We start from the raw sequence: 18369 nt of genomic DNA on the forward strand, positions 1-18369 counted from the left end.
TGAACATTGTGTAAAAAATTAATACAGGGAAAACAGTTGCAACATTTTAAAAAAACTTTATCAAAGAACATCCTAACAACGTTAAATTATACTTTCTTTTATTTCGTGCTTTCATCTCTCTCTCTCTCTCTCTCTCTCTCTCTCTCTCTCTCTCTCTCTCTCTCTCTCTCTTTTTCTCTCTCTCTCCTCATTCAGTATACAGCTTTTATATTTATTTTTACTTACTCTGTCCCTACCTTTATCTTTTATGAAAAGTGCAATATAATATAATCCTAAATAAAATGAATAAATAAAAAAACAAATAATAATAACAGAAAATGGAAGGGATCACCATAAATATTTGGTATTTGTAGTCTGTAAGGCTTTGATTCCAGGTGTCGCTGCTACGTTTATGCAAGTAAGTTCGACTCTTTGCATAGCAAATTGTACCCTTGGCCCGGATAACGTTCCTGACTGTTCGATGAGCCGGGACGGGTGTTGTTCCCCGAACACGATCGCCTGTTCCCACTTCTTCACTTGTTCGCACGGCCGTCTTCTATCGGCGACGTGCCCGCCTGGTCACGGTTTCCATGAGTCATCATTGAGGTGAATGTTTTCCAACATGCATCAATCAATTTCGCATAGTTTTTCAACGTGCGTTTACAGGTGCAAGAGAGGTCACAGGTGCTACACGGATTGTCCGAAGAGGTGTACGAACAGTTCATGCACGGAAACCTGTTGCTCGCCTCATCCGTACAATTGCAAATATTACCACTCTTGCAATGGAGACAGGTACTTGTACCTAATAGCATATATAATATTTAAATTATTTTAAACTTTAAAATTTTGGTGTTTTCAATCCGTTGTGTTCTTATTTTGGGAAATTAATAAAAAATTATAGAATATTGTTCTATTTCACTGCTATTGAATAAATATGTTTTACTTACACACGCATAAGCCGTCTTTAAGGATGGTTTTTGTAGTAAATTTGGTTTGGTGAGAAAACACAGTACACCGCGTTAGGAAAAGTAATATTCCTTCAGGCTGCAGGGGAAGAGAGAGAGGATGGCAGGAGGAGGAAAAACGATGGATTCCGTCCAAATCCATTTGGCATGGCTAGTTCGTGTTGCTTTAGATGCAATTGAGGTCTCGTTTACCAACGAACTCCGAATGCCGAGCGGTTCCCACTAACGAATGGCTCACTCCACCAACTCTTGAAAACTGGGAACGACCGTTAATCTGGAATATTTACGATTGAGTTCGGCCTCAATTTCGACGGGAACAATCCTCCAATTCTCATATTCCTGTAATGTATCCGTTGATATGTTTGAACTTGGACGCCTGTTTTGGCAGACGTTACTTAAAAGCATGTCACACGCAACATATCTTTAAAACTGTCGCCATACGATGAATATCGTTGCATTATCTCTTTTACCAGATTAAATACGGTATAAATAACAAACAACTGTCGTCAGCGGTTTTACTACTGCGTTAAACTAGAACTTGTATATTTCTAACTTATCAGCACTAGATATAGATTATCATAAGTGATGTAGTTAGTTAAAATACGATTATATACAAACCTCACATATCTTTACTGATGCCCCATAAAATAAGATATGGTGATATAATCACGGCGGTTTCATGTTTGATCTTTGTGTTTTTGTATCATTACTGTTATCAGTTAGAGCTGTTTAGATTATTATCATTGCTGAAGTTAGTACAAAAACGATGTACACTGTTCAATTAATTTCACCCATGTCGTATAAGACTCAGGTAAGATGCATCAGAGCTGTCTGGTTTTTTCATGGGGGTTCGCAACAGCAGAGATCATATCAACCCTCGGAGTGCCGGTGTTTTTGAAAAAAAAAAGCTCATTTGTAAGTATGTCGGGTTCGAATGAAGGGCCGCTGAATTCGAACCTGGAACCTTTACCTTATAGTGATAAGCGCCGTGTCGTTGCAGCCACCGCCGACCCCCCTTTTTTAGATTATTATCATTTCTTATGTTAGTTAGTTTATGATGATGTACTCACCTGAATTGCCGTTATTGATGCCGAACAAACAAATGCTGATATATTGGTAGATGAACTGATGACTGCCGATGAAAATTTGATTTTTGGTTTCTGTAACGTATCATCACTGCTTTACTAAGCAAAGCTGTTTAAATTTTCATCTTTTCTGAGGTTATTTCAACTATGTTAACGTACAAAGCAAATTTATTTTCACTGATGTCGCACATTTAATGTTGATATGGATATACTATCAGTTTGATGCTTGTGTGTCTATATCTGCAGTATCAAGTACAGCCGTTTAGATTAGTATCATAGGCTGGTTCTATAGTGATGATGTAACAGCGCATTTATCTTCACTGATGTCGCATATTTAATGTTGATAACATCATTGCTTTAGTAAGTTTGATGTTTGTGTGTCTGTTACATATTATCACTGCTGTCTTACTATCAAATACTGAGAATTAATACGGCTTAGACAAGTATTAATACGATGATGGGGATAGATAACAAATTATGACTGCCAAATGGTACCGTACAGCAAAATGCTATGGCATGGTAGAAAATGTAGGGCTGTAAATTATCATCAGAAATCATAAATGTACTTAAGCTAATTAATCAACGTATCATTGGTATTTGGAATGATATAATACGATGAAGTACACAGAAGCTTAAGTTAATGCCGGTAATTCACCTGTGTGCCTAGATAACTTTTCATCCATGTTGATGCAGATTGGAACCAAGTATTTTTGTAATATATGATCCTAGATGTCGTCAAATAGTCTTTCGTACCGCTAGTTCCCCTCTTGCTTTGCATACTTTCCTAAGTACATAATAGATAATCGTCCATCCTCTCCTTAGTCTTCTGGAGTGCCTTAAGATTCAAGCAAATCCGCTTTTCCGTTTTTTGTTGTTACATTAATGACCTATCTAAATTGATAGAATATTGTTCCTACCACCTTTACGCAGATAACTCCCAAGTTTACCTTTTCTTTTATGTAAGCGGCAACTGTAAGAATTCAGAAAGACTTAAATCTTTTTCTGGACCGCTGAAAATGGGCTAAACTTTAATGTAGAAAAGTCATAGCTTATTGTGTTTGAAAACTAACTAAACTATAGTCTTTGGTCGAATTAAAAACATATATTTACATTAGTTTTGTAGTTTTTAAAAAAAGATAGTTCCTACTTACTGTAAGTTGTTTTGCAACGACCGGATTTCGAGCCTTTTAGCTCATCATCAGGTTGAAGGACTTCTACAACCTGATGATGATCTAAAAGGCTCGAAATCCGGATCGTTGCAAAACAACTTACTGTGAGTAGGAACTATCTTTTTTTAAAAAGGATTGAACACCACACTCACTCCATCATTTATCATTTCTATTATTTTTATAGAGTATTGCAGTGTTGTTTTATTTTGTAGGCTTATATTTTTGTTATTAAATTTTTTTGTATATTTATACATCCATGAATATTGTATACATCGGTTGTTGTGTTCATAGTTGGTTATTCTAGAAAGATTTCAGTTCAAAAATAAAGTTTATTTTTTCATGTGTGGAATTTAGTGACTGTTATTTAAAGATTATTTGGAGGTCGTGACATGCGTTCTGGTGTGAAATAGGTTTTAGAAAAACGTTTCATTTATCGTGCCAACGTTCGACCTTTATTGAGATCATCTTCAGCGCCTTTTTGTAATCTAAAATTTTCTAGCGTTGTATAATTTTTTTTGTTTAATCTAAAATTTTCTTGCATTGTATAAATTCATTTTTTCATGCACTATATATATTTCTAAAATTTAAACAATGTTTATAAATCCCAGAATGATACATCTACGCAGAAAACGAACACTTTGAGCACTGAAGATGATCTCAATAAAGATCGAAACGTTCGTACAATAAAGAAAATGTTTTTCTAAAACTTACGTCACACTAGACCGCATCTCACGACCTCCAAATAATAATTTATTTTTTCAGTTTTCATTTTAAAAAAAGCTGTCACAAATTATATCTTCATTTTTGTTTTCTACGCCCAGCTGTTTTATTATTAATTATTTCTTTTTATCAACTTAATAAAAAAAACTAAATAAGAGGATTAATTTAGGATAAAATGAAAGTGTAGTTGCATAAAAGATTATTTTGTTCTTAACGTAGTTTTTATGTAGTAGTGCTATTGTGACATCATAGCTGTAAGCAAAAATATAAATTACCAATTAGTATAACGTAAACACAATAAAAAAATAAAACTATATAGATGATACTTTATTTATAAGCTATAAAATTTGGATCAACTGTTTTTCTATAAAAAGACGTATTTTAATTCATGAACTAAATTTGTTCTACTCTTAGTTTTAAACAAATTACAGAGTTCGTGAGTTCGTGAAAGCCCTGTTATTCAAATATTTAACCCTACATAGATGCAAAATAGGGCACACAGCCATGAAATGAACTGTGTTTAAATTACAAAGCTTATGCACTTCACACATTTCAGAATGGTCTTTAATTTAAAATTAAATTAACAACCCTTATTTTCACTATTATTTTTTATCTTTTTAATGAATTTACAAATAATTTGATAATTAATTCAAATTTATTTGACTTTAATTTGGCCTTCTATAAATGATGTTTTGAGTTATATCTTACTGGTAATTCTATTCTATAATAGTGTATANAATTGTCGGAGAGGCTCTTGCGAGTCAAGAGCACGACCGGTAGATGGCCCTCAGAGAGTCTGAGCCGGAAACAAGGCATCGTCCTTACGCGATTAAGAATAGGCCATATACGTTGACACATGGGCACCTGCTTTTGGGCCAAAGCCCGAGCAGGTGCCCTTTATGCAGAGATAGGTTGCTCGATGTGTCCCACATAATAGAGGCGTATCATGTCTTGGCTCCATACAGAGAGCGTGTAGGCATGCCGCCGGACATAAGAAGAGTTCTCGAGCACTGCAGCGAGTTTTAGGGTCACCTGTTCCGCTTTTTAGGAGAAATTGGGTTTTTTTATTGTATATAGTATGTCTTATGTGTTATGTGTCTATATGTTTTGTCTGAGTGCATGTAATTATTAGCGTGTATGGCGAGGGGTGAGGGTAAAATATAACGTCATCATCACCCCTCGAACGATGAGAGCGTAAGAGTGTGTGTTCGGGGTCGATGGCGGAATATTTATAAAAGTACTCCATCCATGTAGATTAGTTTGAGTATAGGTCGGTGGAGGAATATCAAGTACTCCACCGACCAAACGGAATGAGAGTACTGTATGGATGTATTTATGTGTATGAATGTATTTATTTGTATGAATGTAGTGTTTGAAAGGGTAAATAGAATATAGGCATAGTTGGGGGCTGAAATGACCTAGATGTTCTTCCTTGGGAAATTACGTACAGCATTTTATCATATTAATTGTTAATTGTTTGTTACTGTGTATTTATTTTAATTTGTAATAAAATAGGTCCTGATTATGGTACTATGGTATACCACTAGGTGCCGAAAGCTCGGTGAACCCGGCAATTAGTGTTTTTTTTACACCTGTCTATTGACCTCTACGAAGATTCGAACCCTACATAGATTATCTGCAGAACGATCAACAAACATCATCCCTTCATGGAGTATAATTTTAAAATTGTTCGTACTAGGTTCAGTCTTGGTCAGTGTCCTGAAGGATATAACTTTGACGAATACGGTCTCGCTTGCGTTGAAGGATACCAGTGCTATCAGGACGAACCTGCACCTTGCCCGAAGTTCTGTACTTCTTCTTCGTGCAACGAGGACTGCTGCGGACCCTCGTCGTCCTGCGGTGTCGGTTACATTGTCTGTCGAAACGGCATTCTAACGAGGATGTCGTGCTCGCAAAACACAATGTGATTAATTTACTGTCAATTTTAAAAACGATTTTAACGATAATTTGTTGTTTTTTATAGGTTCAATCTAAAAACATTCGAATGCGATGAAGAAACATTTTCCAAATGTTTTACGGAAGGAGGAGATTTCGTTCAACAGACAACTGAACAGGCGAAAATTCTTGAAGGTCGAAGGTTGCTGTCTAAAGAAGAATTTTTATCTGCAATTTACTCGGTTTATAAAATTGTGGGTGAAAAGTTTACAGCCGAAATAAATTGAACATCTTTCATTAAGTAACTGATGCTTTAAATAAAATAAACTTGTCATGCTTTCAATTAGCTGTTGCGATATAAACCTAGCTGCAATAATAAGAATATATATTAGTAAAATGGCAGATTTCCTCGTTGATGTTTCTTCTTCTTCTGCCAATATTTATATATTTCAAAAAATACATATCCTGACTAAATTTAAACTGCTTCCGAAGTCGCCTTGAATAAAACATTAAGGCATGATGTATTCCGATCGAACGTAAGTTTAATCTTTTTCACAACGTGGCTGCATATTTTATGGGTAGATAGAGAAAATTAGAATTCCCGTTGTGCAAAAACCTTTTTTTCATTACACCGGCATTGTTTATATTTTAATAAATTAAGAGGATAATATTATTAAAAATGAAATTATTTTACCTTATATGACTGAATTATTGATTTGATTTGCTTTGAAAAATGTTAATCATATCGTAGACCTTAAATTGCTGTATTTCAAATAAACAAAATGATTTCTTTTACAAGTGTTTCATTAAAATAAGTGTGCAAGCTGCTAAAAATTAAGCAGGATACTCTCTAAACGGTCACCATTTAAAACAAATCCATATACTTATTGGTCTATTGATCAAATTTCTTCTTTCAATTAATTAATATTTTTATGTAAGGTTTGTGGTTGAAATGAAAAAGTTGGTGCCAAAAGCGGGATTCGAACCCACGACCTTCCGTTAAATACGTCGCCGCTCTACCACTTGAGCTATCGTGACTTCGATCCACTCGGATACCAACTCCCCACCTCAACCTACAACCTTTCGAATTTTCCCTACATTTTGCCATTTTTCAAACTAAATTAAACTTACCCAAAAGTGCCAGTAACAGTATAAAACTGAAGTATGGTATGCATTGTGGCACAAAAACGCACATAACCATTTCAATCGTATGATAATGAGGCCAAGAAGACATTAATATGATCAAAGAGCAACCTCCGATAGGGTTAAAACTAAAATGGAGAAATTTTAAAAGCCAAATGCAGGATCATCGGATACTCCATGGCCCAAGGGACGATATCAAGCACAATTTCCAAACCAATCTAATTATCAAAAAACCCCTCCGTCAAGAACGGCACCACCTGCTGGTTCACTGTCGGATCTAAGACATTCCTACTCCGTCCTATATTTCTTGCTGTTTCCGAAATCAATATTCAACCATTTTTAATTTTTAATATTCCATTTACGTTTTAGTGGTCTATTGATCAAATTACTTCTTTCAATTAATTATTCTTTCTAAGTCAGGTCTTGGTCGAGATAAAAAAGTCAGTGTCACGAGCTTATCAATGTCCGAGAGGATGGAAGTCACGACAGTTCAAGTGGTAGAGTAGCGGCATATTTAGCCTAAGGTCGAGGGGTTCGAATCCCGCTCGTAACACTGACTTTTTTATCACGACCAAGACCTGTCATAGAAAGAATAATTAATTTTTAATATTATTGGCGTTCATAAAGAGTCAAATAACCCATTACCAACGTTTAATTGATTGTAGCAACAAGTTGAATTTAAAAACTATTCTTTTTGTCCCATCTCAAATTCAATATTTACTATTATTTCCAGGGATTAAAATTTTAGCAATTAAGTAACAAGATTCAATTAAAAGTTAGATAAAAGTTAATTTATGTGTATAAAAAAACAGGGACAGCTAAAACAAAGATCAGCTAACAGAAAATAGGCTCAACCACAGATATCTGCAAATAATGTATTTCATTTGCAGGTTTAAGTAACAGATTTAAAATTTATTATCTTATTTTTGTTTAGTAAGAAACTGTTTTCTTACATAAAACACTATTTTTTTAAACTATGTTATTTAAGCCGTGCCGGCTGTAAAATTGATCTTTTGTGGTTTTTCAGTCTCACATGGATATTATTTTATTAGGGGTAACAAGGTACAACTGAATCATGTTTTTTAATGATCTTGCAAGTATTTTGGACTTGAGATCGTTCTTGTGACAATGCAATTGTGCCGCTGGAGCTGTACGAAGGTTTGACCATAATTTTCCACTTTTTCCTCCCTCGCTCCGCGGCTATCTACCCGGGCCTTCTGTCTCACAGCCCAGACTGCGGTAATTGTTTTACTCTACATTTGACTTGGTAATCGAGCTCTGTTTTAGCCTCAAGCTCATGAAAATCGCCCGTTTTTTGCTCTCACTCCTCGGAGAAAATTATCTCCTCATCCCGGTGAACACTGGTTAGCTTTGAAAGTGAGAAAAGTTTAGATTAAATTTGCAGTTAAAAGTGGGGCCCTTTGATTATGTTAAGTTTTTAATTGAATTTTATTTCGGATTCTTTAATGCACTCTTTTCATTGAATAATTACGCGGATTGATTATTCGTAAGAACTAAAAAAACTTTTTATCATTCAACTTTTCCCATTATTTATTATTATTATTACTATATTCAACTATTAACGTTGCCAATTAGGTTTTACAAGAAAAATATGCACTAGCTTAAAAATTCATGGATTTAATGGAAATTGATGGATTGATGGTTTTAAAATTATATCATGAGTAACCAAAAAACAGCTAATTTAATTTTGGGGACAAGATTTCAGTTTAAAAAAATCACTACTTTTCGTGGTCCGCTTGACCAATTAATATCATTGAATTAATTAAGGTTTTTAATTGAGATAAAAAAGTCAGTGTCTCGGGCGGTATTCGAACCCACGACCGTCGGCTTGATACACCTATACTCTACCATTTGAGCTATCGTGACTTCGATCCCCTCGGGCACTAACTTGGCATCTCAACCCCACCTTTTGAATTTTCCTTCCTTTTTGCCATTTTTCAAATGTCGTGTAATCGGATTGGATTCTCGACGATAAATGAAATGGCCACGGAGAGCTTTAGTGAAGTATACTTCATTTCAAATCATTAAATTCACTAATTTCGTGGTCTGCTTGACCAATTAATATCATTCAATTAATTAAGGTTTTTAGTTGATATAAAAAAGTCAGTGTCACGAGCGGGATATAAAAAAAAAATCATTAGTTAATGAATATTAACATATTTCATCATTGTATTTGGTAGATGGTCATCTCAAAGTTATGATTGTAGGAATTTTCTCTCCGGATCTTCTTAATGCCTGGGATGTTTACTTGTAAAAACATCTGAAGGAGAGAGACAGAACAGAATGCTAATATTTCAGGAATTCTCAGCTGGGGTCCGCTTACATTCGCTTTTTGCGAATAAAATATCACAAGCTTGACAAATGGTTTTCATTAACCAACTTCGCAATGTTAAGTGGTCAGGTATTTTCAGTTCTGGTCTAATTATCTCTGATTGCACCTCTCCAACAAAACAAAAATATACAAACAAACTACGAATTTCATACAATTCATACTGAAATTTTTATGAGATAAGACTCAAGAAGCAGAGATGTCAGGAAATTTCAATCGAGGTTAATTTCTACTGGTTGCGCTCACAGGCCAAATAAATAAATAAACAAAAGGAAAAAAGTGAATAGTGATTAATTAATTGTTTGTGTTAATTAAATGTTGTTAGACAAAACATCAAGAACGTAAGATTTACGCATTGTTAACTAGGGGTCCGTTTAATTCCGCTGGTTGCCTCTCCCTCTCAATAAAATAAAAATAAAATTGTTAATTGTAAATTAATATAATCTACATAGGACCAATGATATATAAAATCGTAATGCAATTGTCATGAAACAGAACGTCAAAAAGCAGAAATTTCAGGAAAATTTTCGTAGGGTTGGGCTCCAGACCAAAAAAATAATGGTAATAAATAAATAAGTAAAATAGTGAAGAGTGAATTAACAAAATCTATAGGCTCGACAAAGTACAAACTCGTACACTACTCGTTGAGACATGACGTCAAAAATTTGAAATTTCAAGAATTTTCCGTTGGTGACCGCTAAGTATCGCTGGTGCGCCGACCCTAAAAAATAAAAATTTACTATTGAATATTGAAATAAAAAGTGTAGACAAAATTCATATAACCTCGAAATATAATGGATGTGGGACAGGATGTCAAAAAGATAAGATTGCAGGAATTGTGTATGTATAAAACTAAAAATTTAGACTATCTCTAATTAGCTCGGCTCTCGTTTAGGCACGGTTAAGGATGGTTAGGGAGCACCAACTAAAGGGATCAAAAGAGGAATAGAACAGCAACAGTACTGGGTAAAAAAGGTACAGTACACATTTAGGTCACAGTCCTTGCCTATGTTGGGACTGAGTCGGTTTTCAAGGAAATTTGATATCGCTCGAAAAAACACAACTTTAAAATTACTTAAATACGTCACCCTGTAGACATATGTTGTTTTGCTCTGATGGTGACCTCAAAATATGTCGAAAGCTTAGCAGAAGCAACTGATTGTTCTTTCTTCTTCAAGACCATACCTTGATACAGTGTTCGTAAGAATTTAAACATACCGCCCACCAAAATAAAAATAAAAATTTTCCACTTGGATAGTACTATTGCAATAAGAAGTGAGTGAAATTGGAGGCAAACTATACAAGATAGAAGGAAAACTAGGAAACGTTGAAGAATAAAAACGTTCACTGGCGTATAAAAAGGAAGAAATAGCGAGCACATGGGCAAGTACAAAATGTAAGCTAATAAAAAAGTATTTAGAAGAACATTGGAAGCTAGCAATATCAGAAGCGAGGATATATCAAAAGCTGAAAGACATTGGAAGAAAAAGACAAGTTGATTGGTCGAACAGTTACCAAATTCTTTCATGAAAAGAAACAATTTCAAAGATATGGTACAGTAGAACACCCAAGTTACTGTATTTGAGAGTGATACAAATTTAGTATTTTTCTGGCCATAACTGTTATATAATCGTTTTAATTGGGTATCGTAAAAGGAATTAATAAAGCTGGTAAACAATACTATCCAGGCACTTAAGGATGTAGTTTATTTATATATTTAATTAAAAAAATATAAGTACTCAAATCCAATAGATTATACGGATTGGTTTTATATTTTTACTTAGATCAGGTTATCTTATTAAAGCTTCGACTCGAGATTTTTAAATTCAATTCAAATTGCTATTCTAGTTTCTTCTAAAATCTCATGGAGGTAAACCTGAATGTTCTTTAGAGATAAAAGGCCTCAGCCGGCTCCCCCAGGACGAGAAGTTGGCAGCAAGTCTTCCTTCGAAGATTAACTTGGTTTCAGAAATTAGCGGTAGCACCTGGAGTCCCTTCATTCCGTTTAACTGCTTCCGCCATTATCCATTGTTCAACAATTAGATTAACAATTAATTGACCATGGGAAACCAGACGAAATCTCCTTGGATGTACGAAGTTTAGTTGGCCGGGTCTTAACACTACTGCCCACTGTTTCTTGGAGCTTTCTTTCGAAAATATCGACCAGAAAAACCACTGTAATCACTATTGATTATACTATAAAAACCGACCGTTTGGTTTTTGTACGAAAAAATGGCCAACTATGAAAACAGATATTTTCTCACATTTTTAGCCACAAATCTGATCTACGTCCCATTTTTTGTCAAATATTACACTGAACAAGATGGCTTTTTAAATGTTTTCTTAGCTTCAGTAATTCATTAGTAAATTCAAAAATTCGGGAACGTGTTAATTTTTACACTTTTTACAAAAATTTCGAATTGAGCTATGGGGCTAGGAAATCGAACGGGGCCCAATCGCAATCGATAGGAAAATGTAATAAACTTTCAATCGGTCAACGTCCACTTTGCGCGATTTCTCAACAGTTTTCGAATTATTCGCGATTTTTGGGAAAAAAGCGAGGTTTTTACGTGCTCATGGAAAACCGATCACTTTCAGGTAATCTCTCCATTTTACCAAACATAAACCTATTTTTCCAATAGGTTATTCAAAGCTAAACTGGTTCCACCACCTGTAAAATGGACGGACAAGTTTTGGGACGAAAAAAGGACGGGAAAAAATTTCCGTGATGAGGTAAACAAGTTGTTGTGGACAGCAGAAGCATTCTGCATCCCAAAAGGCAAGTTAAGGAAAAGTAAAAATTGTCGCTTCCCTGTTTAGTTTTTGAAAAATTCTTCGGCACAAAAGTTGTGACAGTTCAAAATTTATGAATTTTCCAAAATCTTTGCCGAAAAATCGTGAATAACTAGAAAATGGGTTTTTGAGGTTGTCCATTTTTTTAAAAATATTTTAAATGTACTAAATTTTCAAGAACAAACGTTTCTTTTATTATGTTTCCTACTGTCATGATCATTCTACTCTCCGGCTTTGACCATTCGACTCCATTTTTTCGGCTTCACCCTTTTTCATTATTTTTTTCATTCGTTCGTCTTCAGAAAAAGAGAGAACTTTGTCGATACTCGTGAAAATCATCGTCCCGAGTAAGCGGTATCGTCTGTCCTCGAATCAGCCACTTTCGTGAGAATCACTGGCAGAAAATTTCTCTATTCGACCAACAGAAACAGCAACTTATGATCTTCGCTTACAGGACATCTGGAATTTCACAGCGGGGTCTTCAAATCTTCTTCGGTCATCATCGTGAACCCATCATTCATCGACATCGCACTTCAAGATCTGAATCTATTTTTTTCGTTATATTTTTGCATGCAAGCTTGCTTAATAATTTTTTTTCTTTCTACTCAAATGTGCGCAGTGGTTAATGTAAGGAATAATTATTAATTTCATGTTTTTCACCCCCTTTTTTTACATTAGTTTGTTTAGTTTCGTTCCAAAATTTGAATAGTTAATACTTATTCTTTGTTAATTTCTACTTAAATAGTAAGTAATCATTTTGTGTTAATTTCTGTTCATATTCAGATAAAATTGACTAAATTCATACCTAATCTAAGATTATCCGGATCCGGTATTTTATCGTGGTCAACTTTTGTTCATCAGCCGATTACAATATTTTGATTTGCAAATTATAATTTAATTTATTTTAATTTACTTATTATTTTGTTTGATTATACGCAATTTTTTCTGTAATCTTAATTTTTCGTCAGAAGATATTGCATGTAAGTTTTATTTTTAGTTTATTTTGTACTACATTACATTGGTTCAGATAATTTCCAAAATGATTAATAAATTGTTTGTCATTTTCAATATTAACTTCATTAACACGCATTCATCAATTTTCATTTTTAATTCATTATGTATTTTCTCCGCTACTTCCTAGATTTCCGTTCATCCTTTCAACCTATATCTGATTTCAGTAAACCCTCAGCCATCATTTATTCTATTAATAATTTAATTCAGGAATATTAATTTCATTTAAAAAATTCTTGGAGTTGATATTCATTCATCAAGACCCCTCACCCCAACAACGGGTAGAGTTAAATGTGACCAATTGAAAGCTTATTACATTTTCCTATCGATTGTGATAGGGTGCCACTCCAAAGAAGATCTAGCTCCACAGCTCAATTTAAAATTTTCGTAAAAAGTGCAATTTTTATTAACACGTTCCCGAATTTTTGAATTTACTGATGAATGACTGAAGCCCGGAAAAAATTTAAAAAGCTATTTCGTTCAGTGTGAAACTTTCTAAAAAAATGTGTGGTGATTAGTGACCGTTAATCGATATTTATTTAGAAATCGTGAGATGCGGTCTGGTGTGATGTAGGTTTCAGAAAACCATTTTCTTTATCGTGCCAACGTTTCGATCTTTATTGAGATCATCTTCAGGGCTCAAAGTGTTTGTCTTCTGTTTAATTGTGCCCATCTTCAGGCACTCTCGACACGATACGCAAGAATGGCACAATTACACAGAAGACAAACACTTTGAGCCCTGAAGATGATCTCAATAAAGATCGAAACATTGGCACGATAAAGAAAATGTTTTTCTGAAACCTACATCACACCAGACGGCATCTCACGATTTCTAAAAAAATGTGATCTAGCGCAGACCTGTGAGTTAAAAGGCTGAGAAAATACGCATTTTCAAAATTGTCCATTTTTCCTACAAACACCAGGTGCTCGGTGTTTTTTGTTTTCTTTTGTTTACTGTGAATATAAGAAGATTGAATAATAAATTATAAAATATGTTAATAATATTTCATAAAACTCTAGCTATTTGCTAAGTCTACGCCTAATCAGGAAAACCATAAATTAATCTATTGACAGAACCTGATTAGACACTAGGATAGAAACTGAAACAGCCATTGCAGAATTTACAAGGAAGAAGTCGGAAACGCGTTGCACGTTCTGTTTATTTCAAATCCAACGGTTTATTAACACAGGCGGAGAAAAGCCGGATCCTACAGCCTCATGAGTTAACAGAGTGTTAATTAAAACATTAAGCTGTAAAAGTAAATTTCATAAAATATTGAATAGAACTAGTTAGTGAAACGGTGCACCAGAGATTTCGCTACTATATATTTTTGCGTAATTTATAATTAATTAGACTTTTTACGTAAGATTTTGGTTGAAATGAAAAGTTAGTGTTACGAGCGGGATTCGAACACACGACCTTCGGCTCAATACGCCGCTGATCTAACCACTTGAGCTATCGTGACACTAACTTTTTCGTTTCAACCAAAACCTTACGTAAAAAGATTAATTAATTGAAAGAAGTAATTTGGTCAATAGTCCACTAAATATAATGGATTTAATTTATACTAATCACATTTGTTTTATCGCTTAAGTGGTTTGAGATAACTTATAAATGTTTGCCTTTATACATTTTATACAAAAATGTCCGTATTTTATAAGTTAAGTAGTTTTGTTTTGGAAAAAATCTTAAAAAGTCAGCCAGTAATGCGGAAAGCCAGCCGACGGATAATTGTCCAAAGTTTACGACAGCTTTTTTTTTATGACATTCCCTATGTAAAAGAGCAGGTCTGATAAGGAAATTTCTTTTTAAAACCGTTTTAGATGGACGTCGACTTCGTCCTCCCTCTGGATATTAATGTGATGGAGATAAAATTAACGGAGTCGAGTTACGGAAGGAAAAAGGGGAGTGAATGGGACACCCCCTTGACAAAATTGAATTGTCTTCCGTGCTCGGCTCCGCCTGTCGAGAAAGGGGGAGAGAAGGAAACTTGTAAATGGACCCGTTATACATGTTACAAAGTTGCCGGCTATTTTTCATATCCCTGGCCGAAAGAGTCCCACCCCATTAACTGGATGGAGAGAGGGATAGTTGTTTCAAACTGACATTTTTTAAATCCGCGCCTCCCATGTACTCTATAATATCAATTTTCCTAATCCCACGTTCAATTTCAGTTTTTAATAATAATACAGGGCTGACTGTAGGTAGTAAAAGAAAAAGAATGAAAAAATGTACTATTAATTATTTATTAAATCTTATTTGTATAAAAACACCAAAATAATTTTTATTCGTGTACCGACTCGCTCAGTGCGGCCCAGAAGTTCAGGAGAAGAAGCTCCGAGGACCCATTAGTAAACAAAATAAAACAACAATTAAAGGGATCGACACAGTTGGGAAGAAGGTCGTGTTGGTGTGGGTTCCCGGCCACATAGAGATAGCCGGGAACGAAAAAGCAGACATGGCAGCCAAAGAAGCAACCAGAGGACCACACGATGCTTCCCAACCTATACGCTCAGCGGATCTCAAGTTATTAATTTCAAATACGATAAAAGAAGAATGGAAAAACCGCTGGGCGCGGAAAAATAGAAATAACCCTGCCAAACTGTGGCAGGTTAAGGAAGACGTCGGTCCCTGGTTCACGGAAAATGGGTCAGAAAGGGAAAAGGTCATACTGACAAGACCACGCATAGGTCATACAAGAATTACGCACGGGCACCTTCTAGCAGGAAAGCGACCGCATAGGTGCCCATTATGCAAGGATAGAGTGACAGTCGAGCACCTTTTCAATTGTAGAAGGCTCGACGTTTATAGGCAATATTTTGGAATATCATCGGACCTGTTCGTAGTCTTGGGGCACGGCAGCGGGCACAAATCGCTGTACCGGTACCTCAGGGCTATAGGGATTTTCAAATGTATATAGTTTTATGTGTGTTTGTGCTGTGCTTGTGTTGAGTCTGAAGTGTTTGTGTCGTGTTGTGTGGTGTTTATGTTAATATATATATTAGGATGAATGTCATTTATTAGCGTGAATGGAAGGGGTTATTTACCCCTCCCCGAGGAATATCGAGTACTCTGGGGTGAGTGTGTGATGTCTGGGGAGCAAAAGTAATTTATTAGCTTGAATGGAGTGGGTTCGGCCCCGCCCCGAGGAATATCGAGTACTCTGGGGGAGTGAATGTGACCAGACTTTTATGTTAGTATTGTATGTCATTTATATTTTACTCTTTTGGAATGAATGTAATTTAAGCATGAAATGAAGGGGTTATTTACCCCGCCCCGAGGAATATCGAGTACTCTGGTGGAGTGAATGTGACCAGACTCCTTTGTTTGTGGCAATATATATGTTGTGTATTGTATGTTGTGTATCTATTCTTAAATTGACAACCTGAGGTACTAACAAGAGGCTAGCTTTTTAAAATAACTACGTAATATACAAGTGAAAGCAGAGAGTCAGTAACCAGATCGAGATGCTCAAATGGCTGCAGTTCAGTACAAAACACGCGAGAAAGACAGGAAATAGAAAGAATACACGCAGAGGGCCGCCGATGACCTCAGATGTTTGTCGGCCCATAAACCTTCCACTTTATATATATTCGTGTACAAATAAAATCATTTTTACTATACATGAAATGTTTTTGCAGAATGCTGATTTTTTCGATAGTCAAAGTTGGTTGCGAAATAAGGGCTTGGGCCATGGTAGACAGTTTTTTCTATTTCATTTGGTGCATTCTGTTGTTTCTTTCTGTCCAAAATTTGCTGCAAGGTCCTTGAATGTCTGATGAGTGAATTCCACTGTTTCCTCACTGCAATTTTGTTCTTTTGTCACCCATTAATAATCTGAATCCCTATGCCAAACAAGGCCTTTTTCTTGGAAGGGTCTTCGCATTCACGTTGTCCTGTACTCCCACCTGTCCTGGTATCCAGCAAAGAATGAATTATGCATTACTGATATATTTCGTTTTACAATTCAACACCTTCTTTGAGCTAATGATGTTGGAATTTAGTGATAAGATGGCTGCTTGGCTACATCTGACATAGTAGATATCTCACATTCATAAGAAAAGAGACACAGCAAAAAATAATTTTACAGGAGGGACAAATTAAAGTTCACTTTTTTTGTGTGGTGATTAGTGACCGTTAGTCGATATTTATTTAGAAGTCGTGAGATGCGGTCTGGTGTGATGTAGGTTTCAGAAAAACATTTTTTTTACCGTGCCAACGTTTCGATCTTTATTGAGATCATCTTCAGGGCCTGGGATTTACGTATAATACATCTACAGGGAACATTGTTTACATATAATAATTACATTTTGGATGTGGAAAAGTGAATTTATACAATGCAAAATATATTTTTTTATATATTCAATCAAAGTATTTCTACTCACTCAAAGTGTTTGTCTTCTGTGTAATTGTGCCATCCTTGCGTGTCGTGTTGAGAGTGCCAGTGAGATTTTGCAATTTTGTGTTTATATACGTTGGATTTTGAAGGGGTGGGGAAGGATGTCGGTATAGAAAAGACATTTTTGTATAAGGCGTCGGCTTCTTTGAGGTGAAAAGAGCCGACGAAGGGAAACAATGTGTTGGTAATGGTTCGGCCAGATTATCCTTTCAGGATTATATAGAAAGGTATAAATAGGAAAAGGAAAGCTAAATTGTTGGGAAATTAGATTATGTGAAAAATATTTGATGTGTGGAATGTAATGTGATGATATAGGTATGTTATCTGTATTGAATTTGATTAATGATATTGGCGTAGCTGCGACTGTGTTTACATGTTTACATTTTTATTTATGTATTAAGTACGCGCCATTACGGTTGTTGGCTACAAAAAATGTCTTGATCCATCAATTTTGTGTTTCGTTTCTCCAAGCTTAAGCGAAAACACAAAACTTTAAGAATCCTGCAGTACTACTCCCTAAAAACTACCCCTATTTGAGTTGTGACTCTTTTGTTGTATATATTGGTCCTCAGTAATTTAAGTTAGTTTGTTTGCTCTAGCGAAAATTGTGGTCGATGAATGTCTGAAACGGTATTAATTTTTTTGTAATAGTATCAGACGACATACAAACCTAACAAACGAACCATGAAGTATGTTTACTAAGATTATTTTGAACCCAAATGTGCTTTCCTCCTGGAGTCAGGGCTTATTAGTTATTTAAAATACAAAATCAATTATTGAAATAAAGGTTTTATTGATTATTAAAAATGTTCAAACTATAAAATAATGTAAAAATTAAAAGACAGCACTGTTAAAAAT

General features: G+C 35.1%; 1 protein-coding gene across 1 annotated transcript; it reads left to right on the top strand.

Annotated features, from left to right (window-relative positions):
* The first annotated feature begins 366 nt into the window (after nt 1–366).
* LOC106674216 (platelet endothelial aggregation receptor 1-like) lies at nt 367–6573 on the top strand. Its single transcript, XM_014406825.2, has 4 exons — nt 367–585; nt 646–771; nt 5618–5842; nt 5903–6573. The coding sequence occupies exons 1-4, from the start codon at nt 392–394 to the stop codon at nt 6099–6101; spliced, it is 744 nt and encodes a 247-aa protein (XP_014262311.1). The 5' UTR covers nt 367–391; the 3' UTR covers nt 6102–6573.
* Nucleotides 6574–18369: the final 11796 nt, after the last annotated feature.

This window comes from Cimex lectularius, unplaced genomic scaffold (assembly GCF_000648675.2).
Source record: "Cimex lectularius strain Harlan isolate CLEC.00 unplaced genomic scaffold, Clec_2.1 scaffold63, whole genome shotgun sequence".
NCBI lineage: Eukaryota > Metazoa > Arthropoda > Insecta > Hemiptera > Cimicidae > Cimex > Cimex lectularius.

What these genes read in the sequence shown, in the direction of transcription:
- LOC106674216 (XM_014406825.2), top strand. Translation starts at nt 392, where the DNA reads ATGCAAGTAAGTTCGACTCTTTGCATAGCAAATTGTACCCTTGGCCCG. An exon ending in TTCCATGAGTCATCATTGAG is followed by an intron (nt 586 to 645) that starts GTGAATGTTTTC and finishes GTGCGTTTACAG; the next exon opens with GTGCAAGAGAGGTCACAGGT. An exon ending in CACTCTTGCAATGGAGACAG is followed by an intron (nt 772 to 5,617) that starts GTACTTGTACCT and finishes TGTTCGTACTAG; the next exon opens with GTTCAGTCTTGGTCAGTGTC.